Source organism: Prionailurus viverrinus, chromosome D4 (assembly GCF_022837055.1).
Source record: "Prionailurus viverrinus isolate Anna chromosome D4, UM_Priviv_1.0, whole genome shotgun sequence".
NCBI classification, from domain to species: Eukaryota; Metazoa; Chordata; class Mammalia; order Carnivora; family Felidae; genus Prionailurus; species Prionailurus viverrinus.
In genome coordinates this window covers 61236092-61252581 of record NC_062573.1, presented here as the reverse complement: position 1 = coordinate 61252581, position 16490 = coordinate 61236092, and the positions used below count along the sequence as shown (strand labels likewise).

General features: G+C 39.4%; 1 protein-coding gene and 1 pseudogene across 3 annotated transcripts in view; both read left to right on the top strand.

The window, feature by feature from the left end:
* Positions 1-16490, top strand: part of NAA35 (N-alpha-acetyltransferase 35, NatC auxiliary subunit) — a 94384-nt gene that overhangs the window by 40187 nt on the left and 37707 nt on the right. For all 3 annotated transcript variants that reach the window (XM_047829125.1, XM_047829126.1, XM_047829127.1), the window contains exon 11: positions 200-314. In XM_047829125.1, the coding sequence (XP_047685081.1) occupies positions 200-314 (115 nt within the window). The remainder of the gene's footprint in view (positions 1-199; positions 315-16490) is intronic.
* LOC125149937 (mitochondrial intermembrane space import and assembly protein 40-like) lies at positions 15463-16482 on the top strand (annotated as a pseudogene).

Sequence of the window (16490 nt, the reverse complement as noted above, 5' to 3'; positions counted from 1 at the left end):
CTCCTACAAGATATAAGAAGGGGTAAAAAACTAATTTCTATCCTAACAGGATCTGAGCATCCTGTATTAAGTGAATAGTTTCTGAAAACCAATGTCATTACAACATTTAATTTCATTATTGTTTATAGGATTTTCCTATTTAATGTATATCTTTCAGTGAAAGAATATGTAAGAATGTTTTTGGTGATTTATTTGCTAGACCAGTGCTGTTGCAGAAGCTCAAAAATTGATGGTTCAAGCAGCAGATCTTCTTTCTGCCATTCATAATTCATTGCATCATGGCATCCAGGCTCAGAATGATACTACAAAAGGAGGTAATTGTCTGTTTTACTCTTTTTCTTTCTTACCCATCCAGATTATATAGTTTGGTTTGTTCTAAAATTTCGTGTAAGTCAGCCTGTTGGGACCATGGGATGTTTTACTCTGTAGACTTACATAAAATGTACTATAGAACTTGGCCATCTCCTGTATCTTACTGTTTGGGCTCTGAATATTTACCCTGTCTGGTGATCATTCTGTGATGTCAGCATTATATTCTTTTTTTAATCACCTCTCCCCTTTACTCCTTTGAGAGATCATCACCTCGATTACATAGTATTCCCTGAATACTTGGCCTAGATATGCCCTCTGCGGCCTCATTGCACTCATACATGCCTGTGTTAGAACATGTTTTTAGTATATCACATTGTAGTTGGTTGCCTGTTTGTCTTTCCATGACAGTATCTTAGGCCAGGAACTGTCTTATTTGTGTATCTCTGAAGTGCTTGGCACATTGTTGACAGTAGGTTATATTTATGAAATATGTCTTAAAATGAAAGGAATAATGTACCTTTTTGTTGTAAAAGTTGCAGCTGAGTTAACATTTTAGATAATTTGTAGCAGTAGTGATTCTTCAAACTCACTATAACGAGATGATATTTATATTCTCTTTTTTTTTTTTAATTTTTTAACGTTTATTTATTTTTGAGACAGAGACACAGCATGAACGGGGGAGGGTCAGGGTCAGAGTGAGAGGGAGACACAGAATCTGAAACAGGCTCCAGGCTCTGAGCTGTCAGCACAGAGCCCGACGCAGGGCTCGAACTCACGGACCACAAGATCATGACTTGAGCCGAAGTCGGACACTTAACCAACTGAGCCACCCAGGCGCCCCTTATATGCTCTTAAATTTTGTACTTTCGGTAGATGAATTATATGGTATGTTAATTGTATCTCCATAGACTTGTGATTAAATGAAAATGGAGCCAGGGGCGCCTGGGTGACTCAAGTGGTTAAACATCTGACTCCATCTCAGCTCAGGTCTTGATCTCAGGGTGATGAGTTCAAGCCCTGTGTTGGGCTGCACACTGGGTGTGAAGCCTGATTAAAAAAAAAAAAAAAGAAAGAAAGAAGGAAAAAAATGGAGTCGTGTTTTCAGAATTTGGGTGAGGGGATGTATTCTAATCTCGAATCCTAGTTTCAAGGTATCATTTAATTGTGAAGGAAGATAATTGTAAGTAAAATCTCCAAATTAATCTCCCCAAAGCTTTTTAAGTTACCACTGGGTATGTGCTCCAAAAAAAGGACTAAGGGGATTCTGGGGAAGATGGCAGAGTGGGAGGATCCTTAGATCCCCTCATTTCACAGATACACCTTATAACACCCACATCAGTGTTAATTACCCAGAAAACCACTGGAAGCCTGTCAGAACAACTCTCCATAGCCAGATAGAGAGAAGAGGCCACATGGAAGAGGGTACGAAGGATGGAGACGTGGTCAGGAGTTAAATGGATCATCAGGGCTGTCTGTGGGAATGAGTAACACTGAGGATGCAGAGAGGGGAGAGCAGCAGACCCCACATCAGGCAAAGGGGACCTACGCTGGGAAGATAAATCCCCATAACATTTGGCTTTGAAAACCAGACGGGTTTAACTTCTTGTGTTCATACAATCAGTGGGGCTTAACACCTGGAACTTTAAAAATCAACAAGCTCAGCTCTGAGCCAGAAGGCAATAGGAAATTGAGACACTGCCCTTCAGGAGACAGCACAACAGCCCTGCTGAGATATTGCATAGAAGCAGCAGTTTGAAAAACATCTGAGGTATACAGGAACAAGATTTATTTGCTGGTCTCTGAAGTATGCTGCAGGAGAACAGATCTTTAGGAGCCTTCTTGAAGAACAAAAGAGCTGGTGGGTGCCATTTCCCTTCCCGTCTGCCCGGCTTAGATAAACAGTCACGGGAACCATTGCAGGATACACACTCTCCACCCAGCTTGCTAACAGCACATCCCACCTCTGTGGTCTTCTGCCACCCACAGCAGGAGTTTTCCAAAGCCACTCTATTACCCTATCACAACAGACCAGCACAAACCTTGGTAACACTGTAAGCCCCTCCTTGCATTCACCAGCAGACCCGCCCCCTCTAACACTTCCTCAGCAGGAGTCCATCCAGAGTGGTGCCTCAAGCATGACAGCGTGCAAGCATCCCCAACAGGGATCGGCACCTCTCAAAGTGACTCCTATCCTGGGAGAGGGAAAGATAACCACACACATTGGTCTGACTGTAGGCCCTGCCCACCAACAAAAGCTACTCAGGGGAAGACACAGGGAAAGTGGCCTACAGTACTCTGTGACCACGGCTCTGGCAAACGCCTGGTCTGACCCACCTCAAACCCAAGGCAGTGGCAGACTGGTTCATGAACAACACAGGCACCAAACCCTGCTCACAACAGGCAAAGAGAGTCATTGCAGATGACTGCACTGAAAGCAGACACAGCTCAGTAACAACAGTAGGGTGCACACAACACATATAGACACTCTGAAGCACCAGGTTCTGGTGTACAGAGGACATTGTACTATGGTACCACAGGACCTCTTCTTCATAAGACCGCTAGTGTCAAGAGCAGGAGACATAGCTGAATTTCCTAAACATAGAAGCAGCCACACAGAGAGTTAGAAAAAATGAGGAGAGAGGAACAGGTCCCAAATGGAAGAACACAGAAAGAGACCTAAATGAAACTGAGGTAATAGGCCTGTTATGCCATTCCGAATAATGGTTATAAAGATACTTACCAGACTTGAGAAGAGAGTGGGAAATCTCAGCGAGATCCTCAACGTGGAGATAGAAAACAGAAGAGAACCCATCAGACGTGAAGCACTCAATAACCGAAATTAAAAATACACTAGGGCGGGCGCCCAGGTAGCTCAGTTGGTTAAGCTTCCAACTCCTCAGGTCATGATCTCAGGTTCACAAGTTCGAGCCCCATGTTGGGCTCCGTGCTGCCCATGCAGAGCCCTCTTTGGATCCTCTGTCCCCCCTCTCTCTCTCTCTCTCTCTCTCTCTCTCTCTCTCTCTCTCTCTCTCTCTCTCTGCCCCTCCCCCACTTGTGTGCTCACTCTCTGTCAAAAATAAAAATTTGAAAAATTAAAAAAAAATAGAGGGCATAGATGGTAGACTAGAAGAAGCAGAAGAACAGATAAGTGACCTGGAGAATAATGGAAAGCAGTCAAGCCAAACAGGACCAAAAAAAAGAATAATTTAAAAAATGAGAAGTAGATTAAGTAGATTAATATTGTCAAGTGTAACATTCACATTTTAGGGCTCTCAGAAGGAGAAAAGAGGGCAGAAAATTTACTTGAAGGAATAATAGTGGAAAACTTCTTGAATCTAGGGAAGAAAACAAATCCAGATCCGGGAAGTACAGAGTCCCCAACAAAATCAACCCAAGGAGGTCAATACTAAGATACATAGTAATTAAAATGGCAAAAACTAGGGATAAAGAGGATTTTAAAAGCAGCAAGACGAAAAAACAGTTCTATACAAGAGAAACCTGATAAGGCTGTCAGCTGATTTTTCAGCAGAAACTTTGCAGCCCAGAGGGAGTAGCATAATATATTCAAAGTGCCAACAGAAAAAAACCTGCAACCAAGTCTATCTAGCGAGGCTGTCATTCAGAATAGGAGAGCTAAGAGTTTCCCAGACAAAAGTTGAAGGAATTCTTCACCGCTAAGCCAGCTCTCTAAGAAATGATACTTTTTTTTTTTTTTAAATAAGAAATGTTAAAGGGTACTCTGAGTGGAAAGGAAAGACCATAAACAGGATTAAGAAAAGTAGGAAGCACAAAAGTTGTAAAGTAAGTACAGTTAGACATCAGTCAAGGGATTCACAAAAGGATGGAAAGTATGACATTGTACACCTAAAACATGGGGGAGAGAAGAGTAAAAATTTAGTGCTTTTAGAATGGGTTCAAACTTGGGGCACCTGGGTGACTCAGTCACTTGAGCGTCTGACTCTTGGTTTTAGCTCAGGTCATGATCTCACAGTTCGTGAGTTTGAGCCCCACATCTGGCCCTGTACTGACAATGTGGGGCCTGCTTTGGATCTTCTCTCTTTCTCTCTCTCTGCCCCTCCCCTGCTCACGCTCTCTCTCTCTCTCTCTCTCTCTCTCTCAAAATAAGTAAACCGAATATATATATATATATATATATATGTGTGTGTGTGTGTGTGTGTGTGTGTATACATATATATATATATGTTCACATTCAACTGACCATCAAATTAATATAGATTGCTTGGTAACTTGTATAGGTAACTTGTTATAAAAACATAATAGTAACCACAAATTAAAAACTGGTAATAGATATATATAAAATAAAGAGAAATCCAAGTATATCATGCTATTTCAAGAAATAATAGAGGAAGGAAAGCTTCACTTAAGAAAGCCAACAGACCATGAGAGAAGAAAGCAAGAGAAGAACTACAAATCCAACCATAAAATAATAAGTACATAACTGTTAATAGTTACTTTGAGTGTAAATGGACTACATGCACCAATCAAAAGACATAGGGTGGTGGAATGGATTAAAAAGCAAGATTCATCTATATGCTGCCTACAGGAGACTCATTTCAGACCTAAAAACACATGCAGATTGAAAGTGAAGGGATGGAAAAGCATATATCATGCAAATGGAAGTGAAAAGAAAGCCAGGTATAGTAATACTTAAATTGGACAAAATAGATTTCATAACAAAGACTGTAATGAGATAAAGGATACTACATAATCATAAAGGCAATAATCCAACAATCCAACAAGAAGATATGACAATTGTAAATATTTATGCACCCCAGATGGAAGCACCCAAATACATAGAGCAGTTATTAACAAACATAAAGGAAATAATTGATAGTAATACAATGATAGTAGGGGATTTTAACACCCTACTTACCTCAATGGATAGAACATCCAAACAAAATCAACAAAGAAATAGTGGGTTTGAGTGACACATTGGACCAGATGGATCTAATACATTGGGAACACTGCACCCTAAATCAGTAGAATGCACATTCTTTTCAGGTGCACATGGAACATTCTCCAGAATAGATCACATGTTAGGCCGCAAAACAAGTCTCAACAAATTCAGAAAGATTAAAGTCATAGCATGAATCTTTTCCAACCACGATGGAAACTAGAAATCGACCACAAAAAAAATCTGGAAAGACCACAGATACATGGAGGTTAATAACATACTACTGAACAGTGAATGGGTCAACCAAGAAATCAAAGAGGAAATAAAAAAATAAATGGAGACAAATGAAAATGAAAACAGTGGCTCAGAATCTTTGGGGTACAGCAAAAGGTGTTCTAAGAAGGAAGTTGGTAGAGATACAGGAAAGAAAAAGCAAGAAAAATCTCAAACACCCTAACCTTACACCTAAAGGAGCTAGAAAAAGAACAAGGTTGCCTGGGTGGCTCAGTCAGTTAAGCATCCAAGTCTTGATCTAGGCTCAGGTCATGATCTCATGGTTTGTGAGATCAAGCCCACGTTTGGCTCTGTGCTGAGAGTGTGGAGCCTACTTGGAATTCTCTCTCTCTGCCCCTTTGTCCCCTCTCAGAATCAATAAATACATTTCAAAAATAGAAAAAGAACAAAACCCCAAAAGAAAGAAAGGAAATGATAAAGATTAGAGCAGAAATGAATGAAATAGGAACTTAAAAAAAATGATAGATTAATTAAACCAGGAGCTGGGTCTTTGAAAAGATCAACAAAACTGATAAACCATTAGCCAGACTCCCCAAAAAGGAGAGAGAAAGAGAGAGAAAGGACTCAAAAAATGAAAGAGGTCAAATAACAACCAACACCACAGAAATACAAAAGATTATAGGAAAATGTTATATAAAATTATATGTCAACAGATTGAGACAATCTGGAAGAAATGGATACATTCCTAGAAACATAAACTACCAAAACTGAAGCAGGAAGAATTAGAAAATTTGAACAGACCAATTACCAGGAAAGAAATTGAATCAAGAATCAAAAAGCTCCCAACAAACAAAAGTCCAGGACCAGATGGCTTCACAAGTGAATTCTACCAGATATTTAAAGAAGAGTTAATACTTCTTCTAAAACTATTCTAAAATAGAAGAAGGAAAACTAAATTCATTTTATAAGGTCAGCATTACCCTGATACAAAACCAGATAAAGAAACTACAAAAAAAGAGAACTATAGGACAATATTATTGATGAATATAGGTGCAGAAATTCTCAGCAAAATACTAGCAAACCACATTCAACAATACATTAGAGAAATTATTCAACATGATCAAGTGGAATTTATTCCTGGAATGCAAGGATGGTTCAATAGATTTGCAAATCAATCAACATGATGCATCACATCAACGAAAAAGGTTAAAAACTGGGACAATTTCAATAGATGCAGAAAAAGCATTTAACAAAGTACAACATCCATTCATGATTAAAAACAAAACCAAAAAAGTAGGTATATCTGAATATAATAAAGGTCATATATGAAAAATGCATAGCCAACATACTCAGTGCTGAAAAATTAAGAGTTTTTCCCCTAGGGTCAAAAACAAGACAATGCTGTCTACTCTCACTACTTTTACTCAACATAGTACTGAAAGTCATAGCCACAAGCAGTCAAAGAAAAAATAAAAGGTGAGCAAATTGATACGGAAGAAGTAAGGCTTATTTGCAGATGATATGATACTGTATGTAGAAAACCCTAAAGATGCCACAAGAAAAACTAGTAGAAGTGATAAATGAATTCAGTAAGGTTGCAGAGTACAAAATCAATAAACAGACATCTGTTGCATTTCTGTACACTAATAAAGTAGCAGAAAGAGAAGAAAACTGTCCCATTTACAATTGCATCAAAAATAATACCTAGGGATAAACTTAACCAAGGAGGTGATAGACTCTGAAAACTATATAAAATGTTGATGAAAGAAATTGAAGATGGCACAAATAGATACTCTATGTTCATGGGTTAGGAGAACAAATATTGTTAAAATGTCCACAATACCCAAAGGAATCTACACATTTAACATAATCCCTGTGAAAATACCAACAGCATTTTTCACAGAACTAGAACTGGTCATCCTAAAATTTGGTTGGAACTATAAAAGACCCTGAATAGCCAAAGCAGTCTTGAAAAAGAACAGAACTGGAAGTATGTGAATCCCAGATTTCAAGCTATGCTACAAAGCTGTAGTAATCAAAGCAGTATGGTACTGGCACAAATATAGTCACATAGATCAATGAAACAATAGCTCAAAAATAAACTCATTTGACAAAGGAGACAAGACTATGCAATGGGAAAAAGACAAGTCTCTTCAACAAATAGTGTTGGAAAAAGTGGACAGCTACACGTAAAAGAATGAATCTGGGCCACTTTGTTACATCATACATACAAAATAAACTGTAAAAATCCTTGAGGAGAGTTGAGGCAGTAATTTCTCTGACATCAGCCATTAGCAGCATTTTTTTAGATAGGTCCCCTGAGGCAAGGGAAACAAAAGCAAAAATAAACTATTGGAACTACACTAAAATTAAAAGATTCTACACAGCAAGGGAAACAAAACAACTTTCTGAATGGGAGAAGATATTTACAAATGACATATCTGATAAGGAACTAGTATTCAAAATATATTAAAAACTTCTACAGCTCAACATGAAAAAAACTCAAATCCAATTTTAAAGCAGGCAGAAGTCAGGAACAGACATTTCTCCAAATAAGGCATACAGATGGCTAATAGACACTTGAAAAGATGCTCAGCATCACTCATCAGGGAAACGCAAATCAAAACTACAATGAGGTATCACCTCATACCTGTGAGAATGGCTAAAATGAACACAAGACACAACAGGTGTTGGCAAGGATATAGAAAAAAAATGAACCTCTGTGCACTATTGGTAGGAATGTGAACCAGTACGGCCAGTGTGGAAAGCACTGTGGAGTTCCTCAAGAAATTAAAAATAGAATTATCATATAATCTAGTAACTTCACTACTGTGTACTTACCTAAAGAAAAGGAAAACACTATTTCAAAAAGGTATATGTACCCGTGTTTATTGTAGCATTATTTATAGTAGTCAAACTATGGACAAACATGTCCATTAATAAGTGAATAAAGAAGATATGATACACACACACACACAAACAATAGAATACTACCTGTAAAAAAGAATAGTCCTTGCCATTGGCAACAACATGGATAGATCTAGAGGGTATAATGGTTAAGTGAAGTCAGTCAGGATAGGCAGATATACCATATTTCACTCATATATGGAAATTAAGAAACAAAACAACAAAGGAAAAAAGAGACCAACAAAAATCAGACTCTTAAATATAGAGAACAAACCTGTGGATACCAGAGGGGAGGTCGGGGAGGGAGGATGGGTTAAATAGGTGAAGGAGATTAAGAATACAATTACCGTGATAAGCACTGAGTAACATATAAAATTGTTGAACACTATATAATGCGTCTGAAACTTAATACTGTATGTTAATTTTACTGGAATTTAAGAACATAACTGGAGTAAATCAAGAAATGGGAAAACATGGAATTTTGGGAATATGAGAATCCAGCATAAGAGAATAATCAAGAAAATCCTGAGGGTAATTATGCAGTGAGATCAGATAGTAACTCAACAGTGTATACATGGTGAAAAAGTTTAGCTTGGAGACAGTCACAAGGCTCTAGGGGAGATGTCTCAAATATAAAACCTTTCGTCACCAGTGAAATTAATACGATAGCTGTTGTGTTTAATGTAGTAAGAGTTTTAGACAATTGGCAAACGATTTGGGGTTGAAATGTTAACTATGTAGAAAGAAGGCAAACATAAAGTAAGACAATGATTAACTGCAAAATAAGCCTAAAAGTTAGTTATTTCCATGTTTGCAAAGTTTTCTGTGGCCTAGATATGAGTATCATTTACATAATGGTGTACATGTCTGAATATTGATCATGATAAAATTGTGATTTAACCATATTAGAGATGAGGGGGCGGCAGTGTATATATGTATATAACTTATACATGTTTATAGTATACATATATCTGACTTCTTGAAGATGAAGGAGTAAGTCAGAGATAATGTGTAAAACTGAAAAAACATGGAGTAGCATTATAAGCCTGTTATTTGGTGATAAGGGGGTAAGTTCCAAAAAAAAAAACCTAAGAGGAAGTGGAAGAAATGGCTTCATTTCGTAATATGGCACCTCTAACCTCCTGAGGACTGAGCTTGGTGCTGAAACAGAAACTTTGCTTCCTTAGTCTGGTTGATTTTATTTACCAGCTGGCAGTGTACAAGAGAGATGGGAGCTGACTTTTTTAAAAATCACAACCCGTTAGGCCTGTGCTGTGACGTACTCTTGCGAGAAACTTGAGTTGTTTACTTTTTTTTCAGTTGAGATACAGCTGATATATAACATTAGTTCCAGTTATATACCATAATGTTTCAACATTTATATTACTCTTAATTAAAACATTTTTCTTGTTAATAAAAAATCCATGCACACACAGTCCCACCCATGTGGGTGTTTGTGTATAATCCAGAAGACTTCTGGTTTTGGATGTTAAAGATGTCTGCAGCTTCTCTACACAACCAACTGAAAACTATAAAGAACACGAGAAACAGAATCCTCCCAACTTCTTAAAAAATAAGAAACCCTTATAATACAAATAAAAATAGAAGGGCTTAAAAAAAAAAAAAGTGAAGGGCTGCCAAACACATTAGCAATAGAACCCAGATGAGGGAGAACATTAAGAATGGATTCCAAGATTTCTTGGTGTAAACATAAGTTGACCAGCAAAGCACATGTTTTCCAAAGTAGTTGGTGTAATCTGAAAGACAAAACCAGGGACGCTTTTGGAATAAGGTAAGAGTTGGGTATTAAGTTGGCTGTGGGTACCTGTCTGATTAATATCCTGGGGATACAAAGGAAGTAGGGCCATGCAAATGCACTAAAGATGTTATTCCTGCAAGATGAAGAGGATGCTAATTAGCAAGCTAACAACTGGTAATTTTTGTTCAATAAAGAAGATAGATAATTTCCTTTGCATGCTTACATAGGCACATCATATGGGGCTTAACTGCAGGTCAGTGAGGCTTCCTGTTAGTCTAGAGTACTATTCTTAACATCTCAGCCAAATAATTGCCTCAAGAAGCATTCATTCAGTGATGGGATATTAAAAAAGCAATTGCATGATATTTATACACAAATATTCCAGAAATTTAATGAACAAAGAAACACAAAAGGCAGATGAAAAACACAGACCAAAGACATTGTTCTGCACAACTTCAAAGAGTTTATTAAAAAATTATAAAACAAGACTGCAAAGCAGGAATACTAGAAATAAAGTAAAAAATAATAACATAGTACAAGTGAGCAGGCAGAGTCCAGCTAAGAAGGAGAAAAGTCCTGAAAGTGAAAACAGTAAAAATTGGACTGCCTGGGTGGCTCAGTCAGTTAAGTGTCCAACTCTAGATTTCAGCTCAGGTCATGATCTCATGGTTCATGAGGTCAAGCCTTACATCAGGCTCTGCAGTAAGGGCACAGAACCTGCTTGGGATTCTGTCTCTCTCCCTCTCTGTCTCTGTGCCCCTCCCCTGCTGGTTCATGCTGTCTCTTTCAAAAAAAAAAAAAGTAAAAAGTATGCTACCCATTGCTGAAAAGCTGCAAAGGACATGGAGATCAGGACTGAGGAAATAACTAAGCAAAAGGAAAGTGAATAAAAATAGCCAAAGAAGATTCAATATATTCATAATTGGTGTCCCTTAAGAGAGTAACCAAATTATGGAACAGGAAAGAAAATTTTAAACATTTCTAGAAAGAAGCAAATACAATTAAATTTACAGGCTTAATTGGAAGCCTGTATAATGACATAATGTCCTATGCAACATTGGTAAGTATTAATTACTTCAGATATAAAGCAACAGTTATGTGTGCAGCCTGACTTCAGAGTCCTTCACATCAGCATTCAACACAGAAAGTAGAACAGAATCTAAAAGTTCTTGGTTAAAGAAATGTGATCTAAGAATGTCATATCTCTTAAGTGCCACTCAAATATTATTAAAACTTGCAAGGACTCTGGAAATATTTTTTCTTTGACTTTCCTGGGGGAAAAAGATTGGAATAAAGAATGAAATTCAACTTACTAAGGCATAAATGGAAAAGCTGTGGCATAAAGGATGAGCAGTAAGTAGTAAATCCATCTCATTGTAGGAAATTGGTTTTACTAAATATAACTGAAGTGCCATGAACCTTGACAGTATAAAAGTAATCACTTAAAAGTCAAGAGGTAAAGGAGGAAAGAAGACTTTTTCTTTTCTTTTTATATTGTTTTTGTCCAAAGACACTAGTTAACAGTCAACAAATCGACCGTAGAAATATAGTTAGATTTAAATATATAAACTGTGATGGAGATAATTCTAATTTGATGGGTAAAGGGAGGTGAAAATCATTGATTTTCATGGGTGAGGAGTTTAATAGATACCTGTCTGAAGATGTAGAACGTTAGAGATATTCAGAAACTTAGTTATTAAATTTAAGAAAACTTCTCAATTATCAGAAAGAAAATATGCCAAAGTAAATGGTAGTGAAAGACAAAATTAAAAGCAGTGCAAAGGACAGCGTATATTTCCTGTGACATGGGAACAAAACCAAAAATGGTTTCTTGCTGTTTTTTCCTTCTGCTCTTAAAAAAATTCAGTCCTGAAGTCTTGAAGTTGGCCTGAGCAAGCAGGGACTTGGTACTGGAGCAGGATGTTGGAGGCTGACCCAGGATTAGGATGGTGTCGGCAAAGGGAGCCGTGTGTTGCAACCATGTGGTTAGGAAGGATGCGATCATAGCAGGACATTCCTCAGGGCCGTCAAAGCCTGTGTGGGGTGAGGATATGTCTGTGTCAGAATGGTAGTGGAGTGAAAGCAGGCATAAAGAGGTGGTCCTAGAACAAGATTTTGGAGGTAAAGTGGCTTGAGAGAAGACAACATGAATGGGCTACCTGGTTAGATTCACTGTTTCTTGAATGAGGTGAGAAAGGGTATCTGCACATAGGGCAACTGACCGTGAGATTTCAGAGCCTAGGCAACATCAGGAGGGTGACTACATGGGAACAATTTGGTTCAGTGTGTCAAAAGCCTAAATAGGGTAAGGAGAGTGGGGGCAAGGGGGAGGGGTGGGAAGCAGCCTAGTGCAGGATTTTATAGCCTAAAAGGAATGTGGGAGCCCAGACAGGGTGAGGAGGGCATGTGAGTGTAGCCTGGCCTGGAGTGTTAGAACCTGAGGCAGATTCACAGAGGCAGCTAGGTGCCTGGTTGTTGGAGACCATGCAAGGGAAGAAGGGCATCTGTGTACGGAGCTGGCCTGGTGTGGGGTCTCAGAGCCTATGCATGTTGAAGAAGCTGTTTCTGTGGAAAGGTGTCCAAGTACAGGCTGTCAGATCAGAAGCAGAGTGAAAAGAGCATCTATACAGGAGGATAGCCCGGCATTGAATATCAGAGCCTAAGCAGAAAGAAGAGCGTGTCAGAATGGAAAGATGGCTCTGTGAAGGGAGTTGTAGCTGAAGCAGGCTTAAGAAGGGTATCTGTACATAGAAGTGGCTTGGCATGGAGTTTCAGAGCTTAAATGGGGTAAGGAATCATCTCTGTGGAAGAATGACCTGGCTTGAGGTACAAGAGCCCAAACGGTGTGGGTATCGTGATGGCTTGGCATGTCAGAACCTAAGTAAGATGGGAGCACATCTGTGTAGGGGAGGTGAGTGTCATTGATAGGAGATTGTAATGGGCTAAGTGATAGCCCTAAGCATCAGAGTCCTAATTCTCACGACCTTATTTGTGATTAAGTAAAGATGTTTTGATTATCTTGCACTTGTCCTTAGATTATCTCGTTGGGCCCTAAATACTGCCTAGGTGTCTTTCTTAAAGAGAGGCAGAGGGAGATTGGACACACACACAAAAGGAGAAGACGATTGGGGCGCCTGGGTGGCTGAGTTGGTTAGGCGTCTGACTTCGGCTCAGGTCATGATCTCGCGGTCCAAGAGTTCAAGCTCTGCGTCAGGCTCTGTGCTGACAACTCGGAGCCTGGAGCCAGCTTTGGATTCTTTGTGTCCTTCTCTCTCTGCACATCCCCCACTTGCACTTTGTCTCTCTCTCTCTCTCTCTCTCTCTCTCTCTCTCTCTCTCTCTCTCACACACACACACACACACACACACACACACACACAAATAAATAAACATGAAAAAAATTAAAAAAAAAAGTGATGTAAAGACGGAGGTAGAGATTGGTGTGAGCAGCTGTAGACCAAGGAATTCTAGTAGCCACAGAAGCTGGAAAAAGCAAGGAACAGACTTTCCCTTAGAGCCTTTGGATGGAGTGCTGCCCTGCCGACACCTTGATTTCAGCCCATGAAACTGATATTAAACTTCTGGCCTTCAGAACTGAGAGAATAAATGTTTTCACCCACTTTGTGGTAATTTGTTTGTTACAACAGCCTTGGAAACTAATACAAAGATAAACTATAGTGAAATTGATCAGATATAAAAATGTATTGAGAATCATGGTATGCCCCATTTCTCAGTTGGGGAGTTGAGTTATGCTAATTTCTAGAAAGGGAGGAAAGTAGATTGAACTCTGTAGTGTTGCATTGAAATTAAAGGTATGGGAATAAATTCATGGTTTTGTTTGTTTATTTTAGAGAGTGCAAGTGGGGGAGAGGGGCAGAGCTGAGAGAGAGTCTTAACTAGGCTCCACGCTGATCCCATGACCCTGGGATCATGACCTGAGCTGAAATCAAGAATTGGATGCTCAACTGACTGAGCCACTCAGACACCCCAATTCCTGGTTTTTAATATATAGATTGATATAGAAATGTAGATGTAAGTGTGTATGTGTATGAATACGTATATGTGTATATGTAAACACAGATGTATGTATGTCCTTATGTACATACATTTTCTGGCTCTGTGATCTAGAGAACCTGGGAGCAGTGACACCCTAAAAGTGAAAATGCCTAACATCCAGTTCTTGCTTCCCAAGACCATTGTCCACTAAAATGAACTAGGAGTGGGAACTGATCAAGATGGTGACATAGGATGCTCCCTTCCTCCCATGGACACACTACTAAATGCACAACTGCACATGAAACACTTCTTTCTGAATGAGATCCAAAAACTAGCTGAGTAAGTCCTACACGTCAGACAGATGAGAAAATACCTACATTAAAACAGGTAGGAAAGGCTTAGACACCCTCAACTACTGGTAGCTGCTAAGAACAGAGGAAGAGGCTTGGATAGTCCAAAGTTTGAGAGACAGCTAGGAGCTTGGGCTTGGCTGATCTGCAGAGTTTATCTACATGATACTACTCTGTCAAGACTAGGAAAGGTAGCATTTTGTCTAATATTCAGAAACCAGTCAAAGAAAATGAAGAAACAAAGGAATATGTTCTAAACAAAAGAACAAGAGAAATATTCAGAAACAAATTAATGAAGCAGAGATAGATGATTTACCTGAGAGTTCAAAATAAGTCATGAAGATTCTCTCCAAGGTCAGGAAGCAATGTATGACTAAAGTGAGAATTTCTACAGGACATAGAAAATATATAAAGGACCAAACAGAAATCACAGAGCTGAAGAATATAATAACTGAACTGAAAAATTAAGTAGAGGGTTTCAAAGCAGACTAGATCAAGTGGAAGAAGAGATCAGCAAACTTGATGGGGCAGTGGAATTCCTACAGAGGAATTTCTACAGAGGAGCAAAAAAAAAACCAAAAAAAAAAAAAAAACTGAGGGGATTTATGGGACACCACCATCAAAACAAACCAACATATGCATTATAGTAGTCCCAGAAAGAGGAGAGAGAAAGGAGCAGAAAGCTTACAGAAAAAGCTGAAAACTTTCTTAAACTGGGGAAAGAAAGAGACATCCAGATCTAGGAGGGCTAGGAAGTACCAAGAAAGATAAATCCAGAGACCCACACCAAGACATATTACGATTAAATTGTCAAAAAGTTAAAGACAAGTATAGGCACGTGGCGGGCAGGCCTGGAGGGGGCGGGTCCGCATCTGCGTGGGCCTCGGAGACTCCCGCCCAGCCTGAGGAGAGGTCACAGCGGGAGCCTGCTGCCGCCTAGGCCTCCACTGCCGCTATTGCCGCGAGGTCTGAGTGCCGGGGCTGCAGCCATGGCCTACTGCCAGCAGGAAGGGAAGGATCGAATCATATTTGTGACCTGAGAAGACCATGAAACTCCAAGCAATGCAGAGCTGGTGGCTGATAACCCAACGATCCATATGAGGAGCACGGATTGATCCTGCTAGATGGAGACGTTAACTGGAACTGCCCATGCCTTGGGGGAATGGCCAGTGGCCCCTGTGGGGAACAGTTCAAGTCGGCCTTTTCCTGCCTCCACTATAGCACAGAGGATGTCAAGAGGTCAGACTGTGTAGACCAGTTCCGGGTCATGCAGGAATGCATGCAGAAATACCCCGACCTCTATCCCCAGGAGGACGAGGAGTAGGAGGAGAAAAAGCCAGCAGAACATTTAGAAGAGACTGCTTCCACTGAGGCTGCTGTAATCAAAGAGGAAGGGTCAAGCTAATGAAGGCCATAAGGCACTGGGCTCCATTCCTTCTCCTTCAGAGTGATATGAACCTTTTGTAAGATGCCTTTTGGTCATTCTCCCAGAACGTGTTTTTCCCTCTGTTGTTCTGTGCACTGTAATGTTCAAAATAACTTATTTTGATGATCAGGGGTCTTGGTCCTTTGACATATACACTGGAAAAAATCTATGTGTGTCTCCCATAAACCTACCGGCAAATGTAGTTGTCACTTTTGAATTTTCAGATTATCCTGAATTTTGCCTCTTTGAAATAATGTCCTGATTATGCTCAGCAACTAGAAATTGTTATCTGGGAGTGTCTTGTGAGTGAGCTGATTTATTCTGATTGATTATATTCCCTTGTAGATTTTATATCCCTGTGGGAAATGAAATAGAAACAAAACCATCTTCCTTTAAAAATGCTGGAGTGGGGCCATTCCCAGTAAAAGGCCAGATGATCAGATACGTATTTCTCATGAACCATCTTGACCTTGAGTATGTGAGGAGGTACTGTAGTTCATTTCTGATGCATTTTGGTTTCCATTTTCACTTTGAGCTCCAGGTTTTCCATGTTTGGAAATTGGAACTGTGGACCCTCTGATTCACAGTCCC